The 24,446-nt window shown below is 32.3% G+C and overlaps 1 protein-coding gene across 1 annotated transcript in view; it reads left to right on the top strand.

The window, feature by feature from the left end:
* The first annotated feature begins 502 nt into the window (after positions 1-502).
* LOC139483510 (uncharacterized) overlaps positions 503-24,446 on the top strand; it is a 55,109-nt gene continuing 31,165 nt past the window's right edge. The window contains exons 1-6 of the mRNA XM_071267530.1: positions 503-549; positions 3,559-3,746; positions 5,677-5,988; positions 9,000-9,305; positions 12,177-12,391; positions 14,660-14,762. Of these exons, the coding sequence (XP_071123631.1) occupies positions 536-549; positions 3,559-3,746; positions 5,677-5,988; positions 9,000-9,305; positions 12,177-12,391; positions 14,660-14,762 (1,138 nt within the window). The 5' untranslated portion in view covers positions 503-535. The remainder of the gene's footprint in view (positions 550-3,558; positions 3,747-5,676; positions 5,989-8,999; positions 9,306-12,176; positions 12,392-14,659; positions 14,763-24,446) is intronic.

Below are 24,446 nucleotides of genomic sequence, written 5' to 3'. Positions count from 1 at the left end.
TTTTAATTAAATTAAAGTAGTAAAAGTAAGCAACTATATCTTTATTTCGCAATAATAATTTGCTTTGATACGACATTATTGATAAAGTGTCGACAACACCTATTGTTCACGCTGTTGTTAGACGCCATTATCGAGTTTATTTCACTCGGAAATCATGCTAACTCATTGCAACGAATGCAATAATAACTTATCCCAGTAGATCATCCATACGTGACACATTACATAGCAAGTAATAAAACCGTCACTTCACCGCCAGGAAACCTTCCATACCACACACTACATAACAAGTAATCAACATCCTCCTTTCCACCCACAGTACTCAAGCAAAATATGAATACCACCGAAAAATTACATCTGATCAAACTTCTATTTTTATAGACTGTGATTGTACTTGAAAATTGATAACAAAAGTACTTTTTAGATATAGTTGCTATTTTACTTTGTTGCAAAAGTAAATATTATGCAGACGTCAATAAAATATACAACTTTAATTTTTGAAGGAAAAGCTCAAAGAAGAAGGACACATTCTTCAACAATGGAAGCACATCTGTAAGTAAAAAACAGTCATTCACAATTTATAAAATTTTCATAGCTTTTTTATGATCATCTTACACGTCTAAGATAGGCTGATTTTCTCACTGTAGATATTGTATGTTCTGCATATAGTATTGTGGTAAAACTGTGATATCAAGGTTTACAGCAATACATCTTAATATTCATATTTAATAGGCGGTAAGATAAATAAGTTACACTGTGTGCTAGTGACTGGTTATACGCTTTTGTCTCACATGGAATTTTAGCACACCGTGTACCTTATATTATATAGTTTCCTAATGACCCTATGTGGATCCATAGCGGGTTAGAAAAAATCAAAAGGGTTTGAGGGCAAAAGAATCCTCTTTGAATTGTACGAACATATATTTATTTGCAAGGGGTCAGTCATGTCAATAGTGAACCGTTTAATGAATTTATCACGCACAAGACTTTCTGCCATATTTTTATAAAGATAATCAATAACATACAATACCATATATACGTGTATATAGATGATGTCACCATAAAAAGTTGATGTGATGATATGATACCCCTATGCTATGAAATTTATTGACTCCATACATATGAATGGTCAGCACGTGACCATGGTAAACCAATCACAACCTCATTAATTTACCTGAGGTGAGATAATATACGATATCAATGTGTACAAAACCAAATACATTTCTAACTCTTGACTTAAGTCTATCCGGTACATTTAGAAACCAGTGCAACAACTCTTTGAAGGCCTCGTTCTTGTTAGTAAATTTTGCCACTGGATATTATATTATTATATTTTGGATCCTCAATGCTCTTCAACTTTGTACTTGCTTGGCTTTATAAATATTTTGATATGAGCGTCACTGATGAGTCAGATGTAGACGAAACGCGCGTCTGGCGTACTAAATTATATTCCTGGTAACTATACAGTTAAACCTGATTAAACCGGACCCTGAATAAACCGGTTTCCTGTCCATTCCGGCCGAAAATGAAAGTCTCATATTTTTCCATTCAAAATCTTTGTTAAAATACCCTTTGTAAACCGGACCCTGGTTATTCCGAATTCCGGTCTAATTATGAAGTTCCAATAATCTTAATTACATTAATTATTAACCTGAATAAACCGGCTCACTGTCCAAACCGGCCCTTTTTCATAGTCCCGTAGCCGGCCGGTTTATACAGGTTTTACTGTATAAACATCAATCAATCAAGAAAAAAATTCAGTGTATGTATTATCCAAATATAGTTAGCAATTACCTTGTTATTGTAATGTGCATTCATTCACATTTATGGGAAATAATTGGAAGAGATTTTGTGGGAACACGTGGAAGAAAAGCACAAATTTAAATATAAGACTAAAGCATATTTTACGTTTCTTTGCTTGAAACTTGTTGCTTATTCTTTAGTTTTCTATGTTGTGTCATGTGAACTATTGTTTGTCTGTTTGTCTTTTTCATTTTTAGCCATGGCGTTGTCAGTTTATTTTCGATTTATGAGTTTGACTGTCCCTCTTGTATAGTACCAGGATTACAATTTAGTATATATTTCGTCCTTCTTTTAGACATCTATGAAAAGCATTTTGAGACTTGTCCTGATAAAGTATATCGAGGCGTAATTTCGACATGCTGTTTACTGAACTTATTAATAATAAGTGTGTAAAGTTTCGTTTGCGGCCTAGGAATTACCCAATGATAATTCAATGATATTTGGTATGATTTGTGTAAACGTTTAGCATTGGCACATCTCATTGGCAGTAAAATCTAAGGGCCACCAATTGGTCTTCAACACAGCAAGAAAATCCAGCATATTTGTAGTTTAATGAATATGACATATAAATGAACTAAATTTAAAAAAAAAAACATACAAGATAAATAATGGCAAGAGGGTACTGACTTGGGACAGGAAAAAAATGCAGCGTGATTAAACTTTTTTTGTTGGTCTTATTCTTATAAATAAAAAGACATAAGATGTGGTATAATTAATATCTCTTAACCATAGACCAAATGATATAAAAGTAAGCATTTAAAGGTCTCTGTACAGTCTTCAGCAATAAACAAAACCCATACTGCATAATTAGCTTTAAAAGTGAAACATTTCATTCAAAAAAGTTAACGGCTTAAATTAATGTAGGAAAACAATGAACGAAATACAAATAAGACATTAAGCAACCAACGGCATCCACTGATTTATATGCTCCTGACTCGAGTTAGGCACATACAGAATGTGGTGTGGTTAAACATGTCAGAGGGCGCCCAAACCACTTAGAATATCCTGACCTGGGACAGTGTTGTAACACAACAACATATACACAAACTGTAAAATCAGTTAGAATGGTTTGTACATATTTATTCTTAATTTCTTGATTTTTAAACAACCTTAAAATATTTTTTGGGTTCGGATAATGCTAGGTTGCTGTAATTGTTCCAAACATGCAGGAATAAGGGGTAAAAAGTGCCTAAAACAAGCCTTTTTCTTGTTTCCAGACAATAACTTATGGTTAAGTTCATGGATCTCTCTAAAATTGTTTTACAAGGATCAATACCTCAAAGGGAAGGTTGGGTTTGAGTTAAAGGGTAATTTCTCCATGGGGTTAAAAAATTGGGAGGTTTCCAAATGTTTTTGAAGGGTTCATATATGTTTTCAAAAGTTTGAAGAAGAAAACATAAATTAAACAGTATTGCACAATAAAAAAGTGATTCGCAATATATTTTTATAGACCTTTGACCATTTTTTGTTTGTGTCAGAAACCTATATTATGTCAAAAATTTAATCTATCTATCAATTTTCCGGTTAAGGAGTGGACTCATATTTGAGTGTATATAATCACAATCCAAATACATTCAAAACAGTATTCAGTTTGAATATTGTGTCCGCACTCTCACAACTGTTCAGGGTTCGACCTTTGCGGTCGTATCAGGTTGTGCTCAACAAAGCATCTAAATTTTTATTACAATTCAGATACATTGTTGTCATGTATACTATTTTATTTGGCCTCAAATAAAAAAAATAGAACATTCCATATAGATTACAAACAGAGAAGGACACCCTATTACAGGCAGCCTATACAGTCCTTTATACTGTACCTGTGGCTGTTGAACACTACATCGACAGAGAGTACAAAGGTGGTTTTCTCCAAGCTATCCGGGATCATGAAGATCAACTAAAGACCAAACTCAGATTAGAGGAATGGGATTTACTCAGCCAATTAATAGGTACATTACTAATCTAGCTTGAGACTTATTAGTAAGATAAAAAAAAAAACTGAAAAAAAAGTTGAAAATACATAAGTTAAATGACAGTTATATAAAAAGCCAACACCATAAAACTAAACCAATATTTGCAAATCAATTAAGAAGAAACGATGTAAAATAGAGGAAATTGATTTCAAAGTTTGGGTAGAACAATTTTAAAAATTGATGTAAAATCAGACAGTAATGGTAACTAAAAAATATTAATATCTACACATGAATTTAAAATTAAAAGCAAATTGTTTGGAGCTTAAAAAGACGAGAACAATATTTCTGCAACTGTTAAGTTTTTGTCAATGGTATTTGCATATATAATGAATTCAATTTTAATGTAACTATTTATTTTAAATCAACAAGCCAAAAAGCCAAGTGGGCTATTTTCACACTTTGTGTCCATTTTCTGTCATAATAGTCACCTTCGTTGTTTAACATTGTTTAACGTCGTGTTTAAGTGAATCTTCTCTTATGCTCAGTAATTACTGGGCCAAATTCTACAAAACTTAGTAAATCTTTGTTAAAAAATGCGTCCGAAGACCTTGCTTACCAACAAAAAATGGCTGAAATGGCTAAAGATAGAATATAAGGGTAACATACGAGCTCTGTCTGTTATTTGGAAAATCATTATCAACAAAAAGAATAGGGCAAATATGTTCACTATGTGTAGCTCCAACGATTGTCCATTGAGGAGTTATTGACCTTAAATGACAAATTCAACTATGCTTTTCGTGTTTGTTTATGATTTTGAAAACTATACTAGATAAAGAGAAAATTTAAACCTAAAAAAAATATCAGCAAAAATGATTATCAAGACATGATCTACTAATACGGTGAAAAACGTCTAATGACTTCATTTTGAGATTATTGCCCTTTTATGACGATTTTCAACATTTTTTTGTCCTTTGGTCTGTATGATAAAAATTATAATATATAAACATAGAATCTAAGATAAGCAAAATAACAAATAGCAAGACAAGATGTAATACGAGGTCAAATCGTGTCGATATAGTAAGTAAACGTCACTCTTTAGCATTATTTTTACCCTCTTTTGTGTTTGAGAAAAATATAAAGAACATAGAGAGAAACGAAACAGATTACATGATTCGCATTACAAAAGGTACAAGATAAAAAAAAAAAGAGATTTTCAGATGTTGGAGTACGTCGTTTGTTGATTATACATATATAGACGAAGGTGATTTACACAAGCTCATTAGAAACTCTAGTTTCATATGTATTTGCTATAATTAACCATCAAATCGACTTTTAACATTTCTTAACTAAGCAGTGAGTTACCAGGTTGAATTGAAATATTCGTTAACTACAGTATATAATGAAAATACAAAAACACACATTTCATTAATGACGCTTTGAAAGGACTTTATCCAAATTTGAAACTAAAAAAAGAGAAATGGAGAGGCAAAAAATACCAAATGAATCTTCAAACACAAAACGTGCATAAGGGGAAATCAAACTGACCATGCAACGTCAAATAACAAAAAAATGACCAAAAAGAAAATACCAGTACTACGGTACACATAACACAACATAGAAAAAACTAAATGCAGCAACAGGAATCTGACCAAAAATAAAAGTTCATGTGCCTCGGAGGGATAAACTTTCTTCTCATATAAGGATTGAAGCAAAACATGAACCTAGTCGGCCAAAAAATGTTTCATTTCTATGATTATATTATGCAAGACAACATAGTATACACAATTATTAAACATAACTATCTACAAAGTGAAAAAAAAATCCAAGAAAATTTAAACGGAAAGTCCCTTATCAAAAGCAAACGGTCAAAAACATTAAACGAATGGAAAACCATTGTTATATAACAGACTTGGTTCATGCATTACCTAATGTAAATCACCATGGTAACCACATTATTTTTTTCTAGTTCACTACAGATTGTATCATGTTTATGATAAGATCATACAAGACACCATTTTGGATAAAGACGTCCTTGATAAACTGATATCTAGATGTATCCTTGGGATAGATGACAGAGCAGAGATAGAACACTATCCTAGACAATCTGACCGCAACAAATGTATCTTAGACTTACTAATTCAAAGACCACAAGATTCATACAGCGTATTATTATACGTTCTTAAGGAGTCTCCTACTTGTCCTAAAGACCTGATAGAATGTATGGAAACTCAAACTTCCCATCAAGAAGTTGTTTCACATTCTATAGTTAAGTCAAGTAGTGAGTACTTACTTTTCATTTTGATTATGGAGATATAGGAAGATGTGGTGTGAGTGCCAATGAGACAACTCTTCATCCAAATAACAATTTATAAAAGTAAACCATTATAGGTCAATGTACGGTCTTCAAAACGGAGCCGTGGCTTACACCGAACAACAAGCTATCAAGGACACGAAAATTACTAGTGTAAAACCATTCAAATTGAAATTACTTTTCATTTTGATTATGTGTATGAATCAAATGCAATGCTTTATTAACACTTAAACGAGAAAAAAAACTATAAAAAAATATACCTCTTTTTTTTATTCAGAATATTAGATTTACATTGAGGAAACACTGAAAAAAGGTTGGTAGATAGGAAAAGCAATTTTGCAGCAACATAAAAACTTTTGATTTTTCTACTTTATATACTACTATTCTCCATGTTCAGTTGAAAGACCGACTTCACCATCTCATAAAACAGAACTTTTTCTATACAAATGGGAATCGTAGATACAAATGTCTTGTTTTGGGTTACAATAATTCATATTTTGTGAAGAATAACACTGAATCTTCCAGAAAATATACTAAAGATGATATTATCAAAATGCTTGAATTTTTTATCGACAATATATTTGATGAGTTTGGAGGATTTATATTTCAACAGACAGTCGGTATTCCAATGGGTACTAATTGTACACCCCTGCTGGCCGATTTGTTTTTGTACTCGTATGAAGCAGAATTCCTTCAGAACCTTCTAAAAGACGAAAAGAAAAAGCACCTTTCGAAATTCTTTAATTTTACTTTCCGATATATTGATGATGTTCTATCATTGAATAACCCATATTTCAGCCAATACATACATATCATGTATCCTGGTGAACTTGAAATTAAGTATACTACTGATACTAGAAAGACTGCTTCCTACCTTGATCTTTTCCTCAACATTGACGCAGATGGACGACTTCACACGAAAATCTATGATAAACGGGGCGATTTCAACTTCCCAATTATCAATTTCCCATTTCTCAGCAGTAACATACCCTCTGCCCCTTCGTATGGTGTTTACATATCACAATTGATACGTTATTCTCGTGTTTGTTCACACTATACGGACTTCATATACAGGAGTGTGCTCCTTACGCAGGAACTGTTCCAACAAAGTTATGAGGAGGACAGATTGAAATTGACACTCCGTAAATTTTATGGACACCATCACGAATTGGTGGATCCATACGATGTGTCTTTGACCAAGCTAGCTAAGAACATTTTTACCGCATGGTAGATTGTAATTTGTCATTACGTCGTTTAATCTTATAATTACCAAACGTGACTTATTACCGATTGTGACTGTTTTGCTGAGTGTGAATTCCCATTACTATAAGACGTGTTACGGTACTTATCTATCCCTTATTCATGTATTTAGTTTAAATGTTTAATGTTATATTTGTAATTCTCATCGGATTTTGTCAAATGTGTTCACGTCTTTTCTTTTCTATTCATGTGTTATGGTAAAGAAAATTAATCACCACCTTCATAAATTAGTTTTCATTTTGTTAAACGTAATCTGTACGATGGTTTACGTTTGAAGTTAGATTAAAAACAAACCGGACATATAATATAGTTAATTACTACCTTAGTTTGCTATTAATAAGAATTGAAATGTGCATTGTTATTAAATGTAATATCAGTATTTAGTTCAAATATAATCTTAAATCAATCCTTTTTCTATCTTATTCATTCAAATGTGACGTCATTTTTCATTTTTTGATGATCTGTTTTACAAATTCAAATGTGACGTAATTTTTTTGTCTTTTTTTACAATTTAAAATATGATGTCACTTGGCGTTGAGGTTTAAGCTTATTCGGATGTGCTGCATTTCGTCGGGTTATGAAGTGTATTTCGGTTGTTTCTTGTAATTAGTTAATACTTCAGTTTTATCATGTATCTTTTGTATAGTCATTTTATAAAATTTACTGTTTGCAAAAGTATAAATTATTCTAAATACCTAACAGAAAACCCTGGCCGTTTTTGGCACAACTTTTTTGAACTTTTGGTCCTCGATGCTGTTCAACTTTGTACTTGTTTCGGCTTTCAAACTTTTGTATCTGGGCGTCACTAGTAAGTCTAGTGTGGACAAAATGCACTTCTGGCGTATTAAAATTTTAAACTTGTTGCCTTTTGTTGGCTATTGTTTGTGTGTTTCTTTGTCAATTGTGTTCTTCTGTTTGTTTGTATTGGAGTCCTGTGGTGTTGTGTTGTCATTTAAATGTTGTATTTCACATGGCCATAAAAGAGGGAGGTTTGGTATGCCACAAAACCAGGTTCAACCCACCATTTTTTCCTTTAAAAATGTCCTGTACCAAGTCAGGAATATGGTCATTGTTATATTACAGCTCGTTTCTGTGTGTGATACATTTTCACGTTGTGTTTCCGTTGTGTCGTTTGTTTCCTCTTATATTTGAGTGTGAATTCACATTACTATAAGACGTGTCACGGTACTTATCTATCCCAAATTCATGTATTTGGTTTTGATGTTATATTTATTATTCTCATAGGATTTTGTCTTATGCTTAGTCCGCTTCTCTGTGTGTTACATTTTTATGTTGTGTCGTTGTTCTCCTCTTATATTTAATGCGTTTCCCTCAGTTTTAGTTTGTTACCCCGATTTAGTTTTTTGTGCATGGATTTATGAGTTTTGAACAGCGGTATACTACTGTTGCCTTTATTTACTGTTAAATGTAAACAGTATAAATATAATGAAAACACCAACTACTTAGTAAGAAATCTTAAATGAATTTATATACCATATATCAAAGAAAGCTTACAGTTAATTAAAGCAAAAGCCGCAAATTATTCAAAATATTTAACCAGCATTGAAAACACAATACATTAAAATAATGATAATTCGTAATCATCTGGTCAAATGTATTTCACAGAAGTATTTCTACAAACGTTTTTTTACCTCATATTTCTGAAAAATAATAATGGTGACTTATACCTTTTAAAATATTGTTCATATATGTTATAGTTACAGGGAACCATTCAGTCAGGTTACAAAAGAACTACCACCATCTGACTCAGAATTTATCTGATGTAAGAAATGTCATTGATTCATTAATATCAAAGGGAGTTTTAGAACCCGACGACCATGTAGAAATAGTTTCTAGTGTAGTGTCAGCTGAAATGAATAGAAAGCTAATAGCTAAGATCAGAAGTGAACAAGATTATATGTCCTTTCTGGAGGCTCTGAAGGAGGACCCTGGCAATGAAGAACTGGCATCTGACTTAGAATCAACTGATGTTAGCAAAGAGGAATTAAACCTTGTTCAAACAGGTTCGGTTATTTTATGACCTATTTTTGAATTTACCATGCTACATAGAATGCACAACTGCAAGTATAATAAACATTAAATCATCTACAACTTCCAAGGGATTAGGGAGTAATTCTTATATACCACGGATAGGGTTTAAGACGGGAACAAGAAGGTAAAGTTGCTGATTTACTTAGTCAACCGGTGAAATTTGACAGGAGTGTTGATTACTCTAACTGGTTTACATACATGTGATGATGGTTTGATTTCAAAAGAGTAATTTTGGTTTTCCATACTTGCTGTATGGTATATTCATGATAAGTTCATTTGTAATTTGAAAGTAATAGTATGTTAAGTAGGAACTTTAATTTAAGGTATTGTTCAGGTGTATTCTTCTTAAAAATTTGCCAGGATGGGTATATTAATATATTAATATGTTACATTTTTTCAATATAACTGTTTTCATTTTTTCCCCCATTGCTGCCTCAAATTTTGCAAGAAAATAACATATCTTACATTTGAAAAAAAATTAAATTACATTTATAAAAATAAAATTCCATATGCATGTAGGCAGTAATTATATACAGATATTGCACTACTTATTCATTAGAAAACAACCTTTCATTGTGGAATTGAGAAAAGTAGTTTCTGTAATAGTTCATAATCTCTTACGATGTTTGTTTGTTTTTTGGTGAAAATTAACAGTATATGAATTTCACAACATTATCAACAGGCTTTTTTTTTTGTACTCTTCATTTCCTGAAATCTCAATTATTTCAAAAGAGATAAATTTCTTGGAAATATTTGTTATATGAAAAATGCATCGTAAGGTCCCTAATGGGTACAATTTTTGCCAGATGTTAATAAATTGATATCATTGGTTTATAATAGCAATGTCTTGGACAAGTTTAGAATTCAGTACCAATTTTTGTTGAGCCTGCAACTTTTGTCACAGAAAGATCAACATAGGGATATTGATCCGGCGGCGTTGTTGGCAACAGCTTTACATAACTTCTAAAATAGTAATATATTTTAGAGACTAGAAGACCTGGATGCTTCATACTTTGTATGTAGATGCCTTATGATATAAAGTTTCAGTCTGTCACATGTCCATTGTCCTTGACTTTATTTTCATGATTCAGTAACTACTTGAAGAACAGTTAAGATTTTTTGTAATGTTAATTTCTGTCTTATTATGAGTAATAGGATAACTTTTTTGGTATGTACAAATATACCTAGCATGGTCCTCATGCCTGTCTGACTGTTTTCACTTGACCAGGACCTCATTGTATGGATCAATGAAAAAGGAAAAGTTTTGGTGGGCAAGTCCATATATTAGATACTAAAAGCAATAGGTCTAGTATTTTTGGTGTATTAAAGGATTTTAAGGTGTACATGTCCAACTGGCAGGTGTCATCTGACCTTGACATTATTTTTATGATTTTTTTGTCTAATACTATATTTCGTGTATGGAAATATTTTCTGATGTACACGTCAGTCTTGCAGGTTTTATTTGCCATTTACCTCATGTTCATGGTTCATTGCTCAGTATTAAGTTTTTAATGTTTTGGTGTGTTTTTCATAAACTATTAGCATTAGGTCAATTATAATTGTTGTATGGAAGGATTTTAAGCTGTCTGTCTTTCTGGCAGGTATCATCTGACCTTGACATAATTTTGGTGTTTCATTGGTCAATGTTTATTTATCTTGGTTATAAGTTTGTTTCTTAGAAACTATCAGCAATTAATACAACTATAGTTAGTGTATGGAATGATTGTAAGGTGTACATGTATTAATTTCTCCTTTGGTTTATAATCTGACCTTAACTTCATTTTCTTGGATCATGTTAATTACAGGAACTTCTTAGGAAGAAAGATAAGAAATAAGCAATATCCTTTAAAAATCTACTTCCCCCTATATAGATGATGTTCTTTCACTAAATAATTCAAAATTTGGTGACTATGTTGAACGCATCTATCCCATCCAACTAGAGATAAAGGATACTACAGATACAGTTAAGGCGGCTTCATATCTTGACATACATCTAGAAATTGACAATGAGGGCCGGTTGAAAACTAAATTTTTCGACAAAAGAGATGATTTCAGCTTTCCAATTGTGAACTTTCCATTTCTAAGTAGCAACTTTCCAGCAGGACCTGCATACGAGGTATATGTCTCCCAATAGATACAATATTTCCCTGCTTGCATTTCCTATCATGATTTTCTTGATAGAGGGTTGCTGCTCACAAGGAAGCTGTAAAACCAAGAGTTCCAGATGTTGAAGTTGAAATCATTCCTTCGTAAATTTTACAGACGCCATCACGAGTTGGTTGACTGTTATGGAATAACCGTTTCACAAATGATATCGGATATGTTCCTTACGTCGTAACTACAATCCCCTTCCCTTTCATGAATGTGACCTACGAATTAGATTATTTACCGGATTTGTTAACACATTAGCAAAACCATGGGTGCCACATGTGGAGCAGGATCTGCTTACCCTTCCAGAACACCTACGATCAAACCTAGTTTTTGGTGGGGTTTGTGTTGCTTATTCTTTCGTTTTCTATGTTGTGTCATGTGTCTGTTTGTCTTTTTCATTTTTAGCCATGCCGTTGTCAGTTTATTTTCGATTTATGAGTTTGACTGTCCCTCTGGTATCCTCTTGTAATGTGACAGTTGTATAGTTAGGACTACAACATAATATCAATGGTTAGTAAAAATGGCAAATTTCATTGTGTGCACACTTGTATTATTATAACATTGAATTTCCAAGCCTTCATAAATTCTAATATAAAATATTTATAACTTTGTAAGAACAAAAAATAATAAGTGCAACGAATTGACATTGGAAGTCTGTTATTGTCTTTTTTATATATGTATTTTTAAAACAGGTACACCATCACTAACAAACAAACCAGGATTCCAGACACTGGTTACATTAGCATCTATGGTTAAAGATGTACAGATTGCAAAAACAGAACCAGAGAGGCATGATACCAGTTTATCGGCAGACTTGTATAGACTACAGTTTTGGTACAAAAAGATCATTACAATGACAACGATGGAATTACAGGAATATCAACAATTTGTTGAAACAACACAAGCAGTAAGTTTTTATTCTATGTATATTAAGTGTTTGTTCGGATGTAATTATTTGAAACAAAACCTTGTCAATCTGTTAAAAAGGTGAAGACATTAAGTATTATAATATATGATTACTATAACATTAATTAAAAGAAAGATGATCTCTTGTGGACAGAATTCAAAGGGATGTTGTGAGGTATTGCCATCATTCTGTCCTCAACCTATAAAATATTTTGTAAATTAAGACAGTAATTGATTTTTGGAATAATATTTGATTCTGTTAATTGAAAAACGTCATCTCGAATGATTGCGGTTGTTAGTTTTAAAATTTTCAACCAAAAACATGGTACCAATTTTACGTAACGGCGACTACAATATATAATTACTATACTCTTTATTAAAAGAAAGATGATCTCTTGTGGACAGAATTCAAAGGGAAGTTGTAAAGTATTGCCATCATTTTGTCCTAAATCTTAAATTTTTTGTAAATTGGGACAGTAGTTGATTTTTTGAATAATATTTGATTCTGTAAATTGAAAAACGTCATGTCGAATGATTGCAATCTAATTTAAAACCGATCTCTCATCGCTCTTGTTTCTGAAATGTCGCATTGGAGATCTAACAAAACCGGCTTTGAGGTCACATGTGAGTGAACTAAAAGTTATTAATTTATAATGATATGGAAATGAGTTGACGACCTATTAATAAGCCAATCAAAAAAGTTTATGAATTATTTTGACTGACGATTTCGTCGTAAATAAAATGAGTTACATCCCTTTACCTTACGTTAAATTTTCAAGATCGTGGAAGACTCAATTTCATTGGTCGAAAAAGACACACCTACAAGGTCACTCATATGTGACCTCAAAGCGGGTTTCGTTAGATCTCCCATGCGACATATCAGAAACAGGAGCGATGAGAGATCGGTTTTTAATTAGATTAGAATGATTGTGGTTGCTAGTTTTAAAATTTTTAACCAACAAGGTACCAATTTTATGTAACGGCGACTATAATATATTATTACTATACTCTTTATTAAAAGAAAGATGATCTCTTGTGGACAGAATTCAAAGGAAAGTTGTGAAGTATTGCCATCATTTTGTCCTCAACCTTTTAACATTTTTGAAAATTGAAGGTCCATCTAACTTCTTCGCTACCCAACCTTTTTATAATTATAAGATACCTGCATAGACCAGGATTTTTATTATGCCCACGTGGTGGGGGAATTAAGTTTTAACCATGTCCCTATGTCTGTCCGTCTGTCTGTCCCAAAATTAGTCTCCGTTCTCGAACCTTAGGTTGACTGAACCAAGGGCTATGCCTATTTACATACTGCGAAGTTACTGAATTATTGCTTTCATTCTATAACTTTAGTTTGTCCCACCCAAGTCGCACCCAAATGATATGAAACTCATACACAATGCTCATTACCACAAAACAAAGATCGAGTTTGAATTTTTGTGGCAAATTCACCGTTCAAAAGTTATGCCTCTTTACAAATGGAAAATTTGCGGAATTTTTTTTTCTGTTTTCTAACTATACAGTTTGTTTCTACTCAATGCTAATTATGACACTTATACACAATGCAAATTATCATGATTATGACACTTATACACAATGCTAATTATGATTAAACTTTGATCGATTGTGAATTTTGGTGGCATCAGATTAACTTTATACTTTATACTTTATTGGTACCGTTAATTTTATTACTACCACTGGGTCGATGCCTCTGCTGGTGGACTATTAGTCCCCGAGGGTATCACCAGCCCAGTAGCCAGTACTTCGGTACTGGCATGAACATACGGATTTTTTGTGTTATTAAAATTTGCTGTTACAAAATATTAGAAATTATTATAAATTAAGGAATGTATCTACCTCATGCAAAGCTCTGATTCCTTTCACGGATTTGGCTATACTTTTTGGACCTTTTGGATTATAGCTCTTCATCTTTTATATAAGTTTTGGATTTCAAATATTTTGGCCACGAGCATCACTGAAGAGACATGTATTGTCGAAATGCGCATCTGGTGCAAGAAAATTGGTACCGTTAATTTTATTATAGGGTTGTGCCCCATAACAAATGGAAAATTTGCTGAAACGTTTCGTTTTGAATCTCTATAATACTTAATATGTTTGTCTCAACTAAGTATTATGATATATATGTATATATAATGCTTATTACCACAAAACTCAGTTAAAGTTCAAATATTGGTAGCATTACTTTTACAGTTCTTGAGTTATGTCCCTTTAAATCAGTTTTTATGATTTTTGTTTAATTTGTAAACAGATTTTGATGAGAATGAGTGGAAAGGACAATCCTGATAATATAGAAATTAGATTGAGTCCTGTCCTGTGTAAGCAAGTTAAGAAGATTCTTGACCATTTAAAAGGTAATCTACGGATTTATTAAATATGACTGAATACATTATATGATACTTGGATCCTATTAAGAAGATATGTGCTTACAAATAATTTATAAACCGTTTGTTTTAATATGAATTTTACTATTATTAACCAGCTTCTTGCAAATCCTGTAAATAAATACTAGGACCCAAGCTCCTAAATATGACAAAGAAAATTAAAAGTTCACTATATTGAAAATTGAAGTGAAGTTTCTCAGTCAATATATATATATATATAGTTATATTTGGAGATGTGGTATTTTTGTCAATGAGAAAACTATCCACTAAATGCAGAGGTACTGTACAAGTTTTAGGACATAAATTAATTACAATTCACCACTGGACTGTCAGCAATGGGTTAAATCCATCAATTAGGATAACGAAGTGTGAACCAAATCAACCAGATGGACACATACATAAAAAAATCATTACCGCGACGTGACAAATGACATTGAAAAAAATACAGTTTATTTTTATTTCGCCAAATGTGATGCTATCCAATATTTCTGGGGAGAACACTGGACATCACTCATGTTACATGTTATCCTGCTGGTCAGCTGTTGATATCTTTGTAACTGCCTATCAAAATTAAGTTATTAAGTTTTATGTTCTATCAGAAATTTTGAAATCCCAAAACCTTTATCCTTGGATAATAACATTAAAATCTTTTACTTTAAGTTAAATTGCAGTATTATCATTTATATTTTAGTTCAAATGTTCAAAAGAATATAATTTTCAAAAAACAACTTAGTTCAAATGCTACTTTTATTTCAAGAAAACTTATTGTCATAATTCTTATTTATAAACTTAAACTTATTTGAGCCCAGTGTCTGTCAAAAATGTATTTATTTATATATAAGCTTCTTCAATGGTTAATAGTTCTAGTTTTTTGCCAAACAATGAGAAATAAAATCATAAGTACAGAAGTTTGTATCAAATACACAAAAGAACACAGCTAGGATAATACACTGATCTAAAATAAGTGTAGTATTATGTAAGGATATTACGCCTTAATTAATTATTGAACAGGCGTACTCATTTGCATATTACGCCTGTTTTTTTTTGTGAACCAGGCGTACTCATTCAAATATTACGCCTAATTGTATGCCTGGTTTACGCCTCAGTTACGCTTGGTTTACGCCTGGTTGACACCTGGACATGCATTTTGTAAACACTGCATTGTGCCGCCAGGATAAAGTATGATTTCTACGCCTGGTTTCCGTGTCAAATACGGGCGTCACAGTTCATACAGGTTATATCAAAATGATATATATTTGTTTAACAAAGTTATTTAACAAATAGTCTGTTAATGCGTAGTTTTCTCTTTTTCTGTCTAATGTTCCATTTGGGCATCAGTAGTTGTTATCGTAAAAATGCGCATTTTGTCATATCTGGCCGGGATCCAATCCGTAGTTTACACAAAAATATTCAATGGCGGCCATACAAAAATTAAAGAAAATAAACAATGTTTGACAAGAGATTTGGAATGGATATGATGCTTTTAATGAATTAAATAGATGATACCTAAACTTAAGCCGATCATGATCACTTTCTAAAGAGTATAACACTTTATAGCTCAAAATAAAAAAAAATCGATCTTGGTTAACAAGTAGTACCGGAAAATGGAAGAGAAAGAAAATAATTTATTGAAAAGTGTAAAAATAAACGACCAAATTAAGAGTTGATTTTGTTGCCATTTTTGGAGGGAGTGCCACTCAGTTAAGAACTCTAATGCAACAACTTCTTGAGGGATTAATATGTACCTTCCTGACAAAATTCTGTCCCTATCTAATAAAGTCCTATTTACTAGTCACATTCTTAATTTCCTTCCCTAAATCATGATCAACTGCTTATAGTAAGACTTATCTTTTGCATTTATTGTTGATATTTTGTCCTTCACCAGAATGAAATGATTTACACTGCACGTAAAGATAACAACTATCAATCAATTATAAAACCATAAATTATATTCAATGCTTCTTGAGGAGTCCACTCAATTTGGAGAAACATTTGCATGTGGATCATGTGTTTGATGATTGTTGTAAACATGGTAAAGGAGTTTGTCTTAAGCAACAAGCCTTATTTTAATAGTTGTAGTTTGTTGTTGATTATCATATTTGTTTTTCTGCCATTGGTTTGTATATATACCAGTCTGTTACTTTTGTCATTTGAATTGTTTTACATTGATCATTATGTGGCTTTTCTAGCTGACTATTGGGTAAAGGTTTTGCTAATAATTCAAATGTAACCAGTTTTAATTGTCTGTTGGCAAGCAACTAAGTTTCAGTTAGTTGATGTTAGAAGTAAAGATGTTCAGTTTTCTGATCAGCTTCAGTTGTTTTAGTCATGTTAGTTACCTAATGTCAGATGTAAAGATGTTCAGTTTTCTGATCAGCTTCAGTTGTTTTAGTTATGTTAGTTACCTCATGTCAACAGTAAAGATGTTCAGTTTTCTGATGAGCTTCAGTTGTTTTAGTCATGTTAGTTACCTCATGTCAACAGTAAAGATGTTCAGTTTTCTGATCAGCTTCAGTTGTTTTAGTCATGTTAGTTACCTAATGTCAACAGTAAAGATGTTCAGTTTTCTGATCAGCTTCAGTTGTTTTAGTCATGTTAGTTACATAATGTCAAAAGCAAAGATGTTCAGTTTTCTGATCAGCTTCAGTTGTTTTAGTCATGTTAGTTACCTAATGTCAACAGTAAAGATGTTCAGTTTTCTGATCAGCTTCAGTTGTTTTAGTCATGTTAGTTACCTAATGTCAAAAGTAAAGATGTTCAGTATTCTGATCAGCTTTAGTTGTTTAAGTTATGTTAGTTACCTAATGTCAACAGTAAAGATGTTCAGTTTTCTGATCAGCTTCAGTTGTTTTAGTCATGTTAGTTACCTAATGTCAGAAGTAAAGATGTTCAATTTTCTGATCAGCTTTTGTTGGTTTAGTCATGTTAGTTACCTAATGTCAAAAGTAAAGATGTTCAGTTTTCTGATCAGCTTCAGTTGTTTTAGTCATGTTAGTTACCTCATGTCAACAGTAAAGATGTTCAGTTTTCTGATCAGCTTCAGTTGTTTTAGTCATGTTAGTTACCTAATGTCAACAGTAAAGATGTTCAGTTTGTTGTTTTAGTCATGTTAGTTACCTAATGTCAACAGTAAAGATGTTGATCAGCTTCAGTTGTTTTAGTCATGTTAGTTACCTAATGTCAAAAGTAAAGATGTTCAGTTTTCTGATCAGCTTCAGTTGTTTCAGTCATGTTAGTTACCTAATGTCAACAGTAAAGATGTTCAGTTTTCTGATCAGCTTCAGTTGTTTTAGTCATGTAAGTTACCTAATGTGAAAAGTAAAGATGTTCAGTTTTCTGATCAGAGTTAGTTGTTTCAGTCATGTTAGTTACTTATGTCAACAGTAAAGATGTTCGGTTTTCTGATCAGCTTCAGTTGTTTAAGTCATGTTAGTTACCTAATGTCAACAGTAAAGATGTTCCGTTTTCTGATCAGCTTTAGTTGTTTTAGTCATGTTAGTTACCTAATGTCAACAGTAAAGATGTTCAGTTTTCTGATCAGCTTCAGTTGTTTTAGTCATGTTATTTACCTAATGTCAGAAGAAATCTGTTCAGTTTTCTGATCAGCTTCAGTTGTTTTAGTCATGTTAGTTACCTAATGTCAAAAGCAAAGATGTTCAGTTTTCTGATCAGCTTCAGTTGTTTTAGTCATGTTAGTTACCTAATGTCAACAGTAAAGATGTTCAGTTTTCTGATCAGCTTTAGTTGTTTAAGTTATGTTAGTTACCTAATGTCAAAAGTAAAGATGTTCAGTATTCTGATCAGCTTTAGTTGTTTCAGTTATGTTAGTTACCTAATGTCAACAGTAAAGGTGTTCAGTTTTCTGATCAGCTTCAGTTGTTTTAGTCATGTTAGTTACCTAATGTCAGAAGTAAAGATGTTCAATTTTCTGATCAGCTTTTGTTGTTTTAGTCATGTAAGTTACCTAATGTGAAAAGTAAAGATGTTCAGTTTTCTGATCAGAGTTAGTTGTTTCAGTCATGTTAGTTACTTATGTCAACAGTAAAGATGTTCAGTTTTCTGATCAGCTTCAGTTGTTTTAGTCATGTTAGTTACCTAATGTCAACAGTAAAGATGTTCCGTTTTCTGATCAGCTTTAGTTGTTTTAGTCATGTTAGTTACCTAATGTCAACAGTAAAGATGTTCAGTTTTCTGATCAGCTTCAGTTGTTTTAGTCATGTTATTTACCTAATGTCAGAAGAAATCTGTTCAGTTTTCTGATCAGCTTCAGTTGTTTTAGTCATGTTAGTTACCTAATGTCAAAAGCAAAGATGTTCAGTTTTCTGATCAGCTTCAGTTGTTTTAGTCATGTTAGTTACCTAATGTCAACAGTAAAGATGTTCAGTTTTCTGATCAGCTTTAGTTGTTTAAGTTATGTTAGTTACCTAATGTCAAAAGTAAAGATGTTCAGTATTCTGATCAGCTTTAGTTGTTTAAGTTATGTTAGTTACCTAATGTCAACAGTAAAGGTGTTCAGTTTTCTGATCAGCTTCAGTTGTTTTAGTCATGTTAGTTACCTAATGTCAGAAGTAAAGATGTTCAATTTTCTGATCAGCTTTTGTTGGTTTAGTCATGTTAGTTACCTAATGTCAAAAGTAAAGATGTTCAGTTTTCTGATCAGCTTCAGTTGTTTGAGTCATGTTAGTTACATAATGTCAGAAGAAATCTGTTCAGTTTTCTGATCAGCTTCAGTTGTTTTAGTCATGTTAGTTACCTAATGTCAAAAGCAAAGATGTTCAGTTTTCTGATCAGCTTCATTTGTTTTAGTCATGTTAGTTACCTAATGTCAACAGTAAAGATGTTCAGTTTTCTGATCAGCTTCAGTTGTTTTAGTCATGTTAGTTACCTAATGTCAAAAGTAAAGATGTTCAGTTTTCTGATCAGCTTCAGTTGTTTTAGTCATGTTAGTTACCTAATGTCAAAAGTAAAGATGTTCAGTTTTCTGATCAGCTTCAGTTGTTTTAGTCATGTTAGTTACCTAATGTCAACAGTAAAGATGTTCAGTTTTCTGATCAGCTTCAGTTGTTTTAGTCATGTTAGTTACCTAATGTGAAAAGTAAAGATGTTCAGTTTTCTGATCAGAGTTAGTTGTTTCAGTCATGTTAGTTACTTATGTCAACAGTAAAGATGTTCAGTTTTCTGATCAGAGTTAGTTGTTTCAGTCATGTTAGTTACTTATGTCAACAGTAAATATGTTCAGTTTTCTGATCAGCTTCAGTTGTTTTAGTCATGTTAGTTACCTAATGTCAACAGTAAAGATGTTCCGTTTTCTGATCAGCTTTAGTTGTTTTAGTCATGTTAGTTACCTAATGTCAACAGTAAAGATGTTCAGTTTTCTGATCAGCTTCAGTTGTTTTAGTCATGTTATTTACCTAATGTCAGAAGAAATCTGTTCAGTTTTCTGATCAGCTTCAGTTGTTTTAGTCATGTTAGTTACCTGATGTCAGAAGTAAAGATGTTGAGCTTTCTGATCAGAGTTAGTTGTTTCAGTCATGTTGGTTACCTAATGTCAGAAGTAAAGATGTTCAGTTTTCTGATCAGCTTCAGTTGTTTTAGTCATGTTAGTTACCTAATGTCAACAGTAAAGATGTTCAGTTTTCTGATCAGCTTCAGTTGTTTTAGTCATGTTAGTTACCTCATGTCAACAGTAAAGATGTTCAGTTTTCTGATCAGCTTCAGTTGTTTTAGTCATGTTAGTTACCTAATGTTAGAAGTAAAGATGTTCAGTTTTCTGATCAGCTTCAGTTGTTTTAGTCATGTTAGTTACCTAATGTCAACAGTAAAGATGTTCAGTTTTCTGATCAGCTTCAGTTGTTTTAGTCATGTTAGTTACCTAATGTCAAAAGTAAAGATGTTCAGTTTTCTGATCAGCTTCAGTTGTTTTAGTCATGTTAGTTACCTAATGTCAACAGTAAAGATGTTCAATTTTCTGATCAGCTTCAGTTGTTTTAGTCATGTTAGTTACCTAATGTCAGAAGTAAAGATGTTCAGTTTTCTGATCAGCTTCAGTTGTTTTAGTCATGTTAGTTACCTCATGTCAACAGTAAAGATGTTCAGTTTTCTGATCAGCTTCAGTTGTTTTAGTCATGTTAGTTACCTAATGTCAACAGTAAAGATGTTCAGTTTTCTGATCAGCTTTAGTTGTTTTAGTCATGTTAGTTACCTAATGTCAACAGTAAAGATGTTCAGTTTTCTGATCAGCTTCAGTTGTTTTAGTCATGTTAGTTACCTAATGTCAGAAGAAATCTGTTCAGTTTTCTGATCGGCTTCAGTTGTTTTAGTCATGTTAGTTACCTAATGTTAGAAGTAAAGATGTTCAGTTTTCTGATCAGAGTTAGTTGTTTCAGTCATGTTAGTTACCTAATGTTAGAAGTAAAGATGTTCAGTTTTCTGATCAGAGTTAGTTGTTTTAGTCATGTTAGTTACCTAATGTCAGAAGTAAAGATGTTCAGTTTTCTGATCAGCTTCAGTTGTTTTAGTCATGTTAGTTACCTAATGTCAGAAGTAAAGATGTTCAGTTTTCTGATCAGCTTCAGTTGTTTTAGTCATGTTAGTTACCTAATGTCAAAAGTAAAGATGTTCAGTTTTCTGATCAGCTTCAGTTGTTTTAGTCATGTTAGTTACCTAATGTCAGCAGTAAAGATGTTCAGTTTTCTGATCAGCTTCAGTTGGTTTAGTCATGTTAGTTACCTAATGTCAGAAGTAAAGATGTTCAGTTTTCTGATCAGCTTTAAATGGTTTAGTCATGTTAGTTACCTAATGTCAAAAGTAAAGATGTTCAGTTTTCTGATCAGCTTCAGTTGTTTTAGTCATGTTAGTTACCTAATGTCAAAAGTAAAGATGTTCAGTATTCTGATCAGCTTTAGTTGTTTAAGTTATGTTAGTTACCTAATGTCAACAGTAAAGATGTTCAGTTTTCTGATCAGCTTCAGTTGTTTTAGTCATGTTAGTTTCCTAATGTCAGAAGTAAAGATGTTCAATTTTCTGATCAGCTTTTGTTGGTTTAGTCATGTTAGTTACCTAATGTCAAAAGTAAAGATGTTCAGTTTTCTGATCAGCTTCAGTTGTTTTAGTCATGTTAGTTACCTAATGTCAACAGTAAAGATGTTCAGTTTTCTGATCAGCTTCAGTTGTTTTGGTCATGTTAGTTACCTAATGTCAACAGTAAAGATGTTCAGTTTTCTGATCAGCTTCAGTTGTTTTAGTCATGTTAGTTACCTCATGTCAACAGTAAAGATGTTCAGTTTTCTGATCAGCTTCAGTTGTTTTAGTCATGTTAGTTACCTAATGTTAGAAGTAAAGATGTTCAGTTTTCTGATCAGCTTCGGTTATTTTAGTCATGTTAGTTACCTAATGTCAACAGTAAAGATGTTCAGTTTTCTGATCAGCTTCAGTTGTTTTAGTCATGTTAGTTACCTAATGTCAAAAGTAAAGATGTTCAGTTTTCTGATCAGCTTCAGTTGTTTTAGTCATGTTAGTTACCTAATGTCAACAGTAAAGATGTTCAATTTTCTGATCAGCTTCAGTTGTTTTAGTCATGTTAGTTACCTAATGTCAGAAGTAAAGATGTTCAGTTTTCTGATCAGCTTCAGTTGTTTTAGTCATGTTAGTTACCTCATGTCAACAGTAAAGATGTTCAGTTTTCTGATCAGCTTCAGTTGTTTTAGTCATGTTAGTTACCTAATGTCAACAGTAAAGATGTTCAGTTTTCTGATCAGCTTCACTTGTTTTAGTCATGTTAGTTACCTAATGTCAGAAGTAAAGATGTTCAGTTTTCTGATCAGCTTCAGTTGTTTTAGTCATGTTAGTTACCTAATGTCAAAAGTAAAGATGTTCAGTTTTCTGATCAGCTTCAGTTGTTTTAGTCATGTTAGTTACCTAATGTCAGCAGTAAAGATGTTCAGTTTTCTGATCAGCTTCAGTTGGTTTAGTCATGTTAGTTACCTAATGTCAGAAGTAAAGATGTTCAGTTTTCTGATCAGCTTTAAATGGTTTAGTCATGTTAGTTACCTAATGTCAAAAGTAAAGATGTTCAGTTTTCTGATCAGCTTCAGTTGTTTTAGTCATGTTAGTTACCTAATGTCAAAAGTAAAGATGTTCAGTATTCTGATCAGCTTTAGTTGTTTAAGTTATGTTAGTTACCTAATGTCAACAGTAAAGATGTTCAGTTTTCTGATCAGCTTCAGTTGTTTTAGTCATGTTAGTTACCTAATGTCAGAAGTAAAGATGTTCAATTTTCTGATCAGCTTTTGTTGGTTTAGTCATGTTAGTTACCTAATGTCAAAAGTAAAGATGTTCAGTTTTCTGATCAGCTTCAGTTGTTTTAGTCATGTTAGTTACCTAATGTCAACAGTAAAGATGTTCAGTTTTCTGATCAGCTTCAGTTGTTTTAGTCATGTTAGTTACCTAATGTCAACAGTAAAGATGTTCAGTTTTCTGATCAGCTTCAGTTGTTTTAGTCATGTTAGTTACCTCATGTCAACAGTAAAGATGTTCAGTTTTCTGATCAGCTTCAGTTGTTTTAGTCATGTTAGTTACCTAATGTTAGAAGTAAAGATGTTCAGTTTTCTGATCAGCTTCGGTTATTTTAGTCATGTTAGTTACCTAATGTCAACAGTAAAGATGTTCAGTTTTCTGATCAGCTTCAGTTGTTTTAGTCATGTTAGTTACCTAATGTCAAAAGTAAAGATGTTCAGTTTTCTGATCAGCTTCAGTTGTTTTAGTCATGTTAGTTACCTAATGTCAACAGTAAAGATGTTCAATTTTCTGATCAGCTTCAGTTGTTTTAGTCATGTTAGTTACCTAATGTCAGAAGTAAAGATGTTCAGTTTTCTGATCAGCTTCAGTTGTTTTAGTCATGTTAGTTACCTCATGTCAACAGTAAAGATGTTCAGTTTTCTGATCAGCTTCAGTTGTTTTAGTCATGTTAGTTACCTAATGTCAACAGTAAAGATGTTCAGTTTTCTGATCAGCTTTAGTTGTTTTAGTCATGTTAGTTACCTAATGTCAACAGTAAAGATGTTCAGTTTTCTGATCAGCTTCAGTTGTTTTAGTCATGTTAGTTACCTAATGTCAGAAGAAATCTGTTCAGTTTTCTGATCGGCTTCAGTTGTTTTAGTCATGTTAGTTACCTAATGTTAGAAGTAAAGATGTTCAGTTTTCTGATCAGAGTTAGTTGTTTCAGTCATGTTAGTTACCTAATGTCAGAAGTAAAGATGTTCAGTTTTCTGATCAGCTTCAGTTGTTTTAGTCATGTTAGTTACCTAATGTCAGAAGTAAAGATGTTCAGTTTTCTGATCAGCTTCAGTTGTTTTAGTCATGTTAGTTACCTAATGTCAAAAGTAAAGATGTTCAGTTTTCTGATCAGCTTCAGTTGTTTTAGTCATGTTAGTTACCTAATGTCAGCAGTAAAGATGTTCAGTTTTCTGATCAGCTTCAGTTGGTTTAGTCATGTTAGTTACCTAATGTCAGAAGTAAAGATGTTCAGTTTTCTGATCAGCTTTAAATGGTTTAGTCATGTTAGTTACCTAATGTCAAAAGTAAAGATGTTCAGTTTTCTGATCAGCTTCAGTTGGTTTAGTCATGTTAGTTACCTAATGTCAGAAGTAAAGATGT

Source organism: Mytilus edulis, chromosome 7, assembly GCF_963676685.1.
Source record: "Mytilus edulis chromosome 7, xbMytEdul2.2, whole genome shotgun sequence".
Classification (NCBI taxonomy): Eukaryota; Metazoa; Mollusca; class Bivalvia; order Mytilida; family Mytilidae; genus Mytilus; species Mytilus edulis.
The sequence above is the reverse complement of the archived record's forward strand: the minus strand, read 5'-3'. Positions and strand labels throughout refer to the sequence as shown.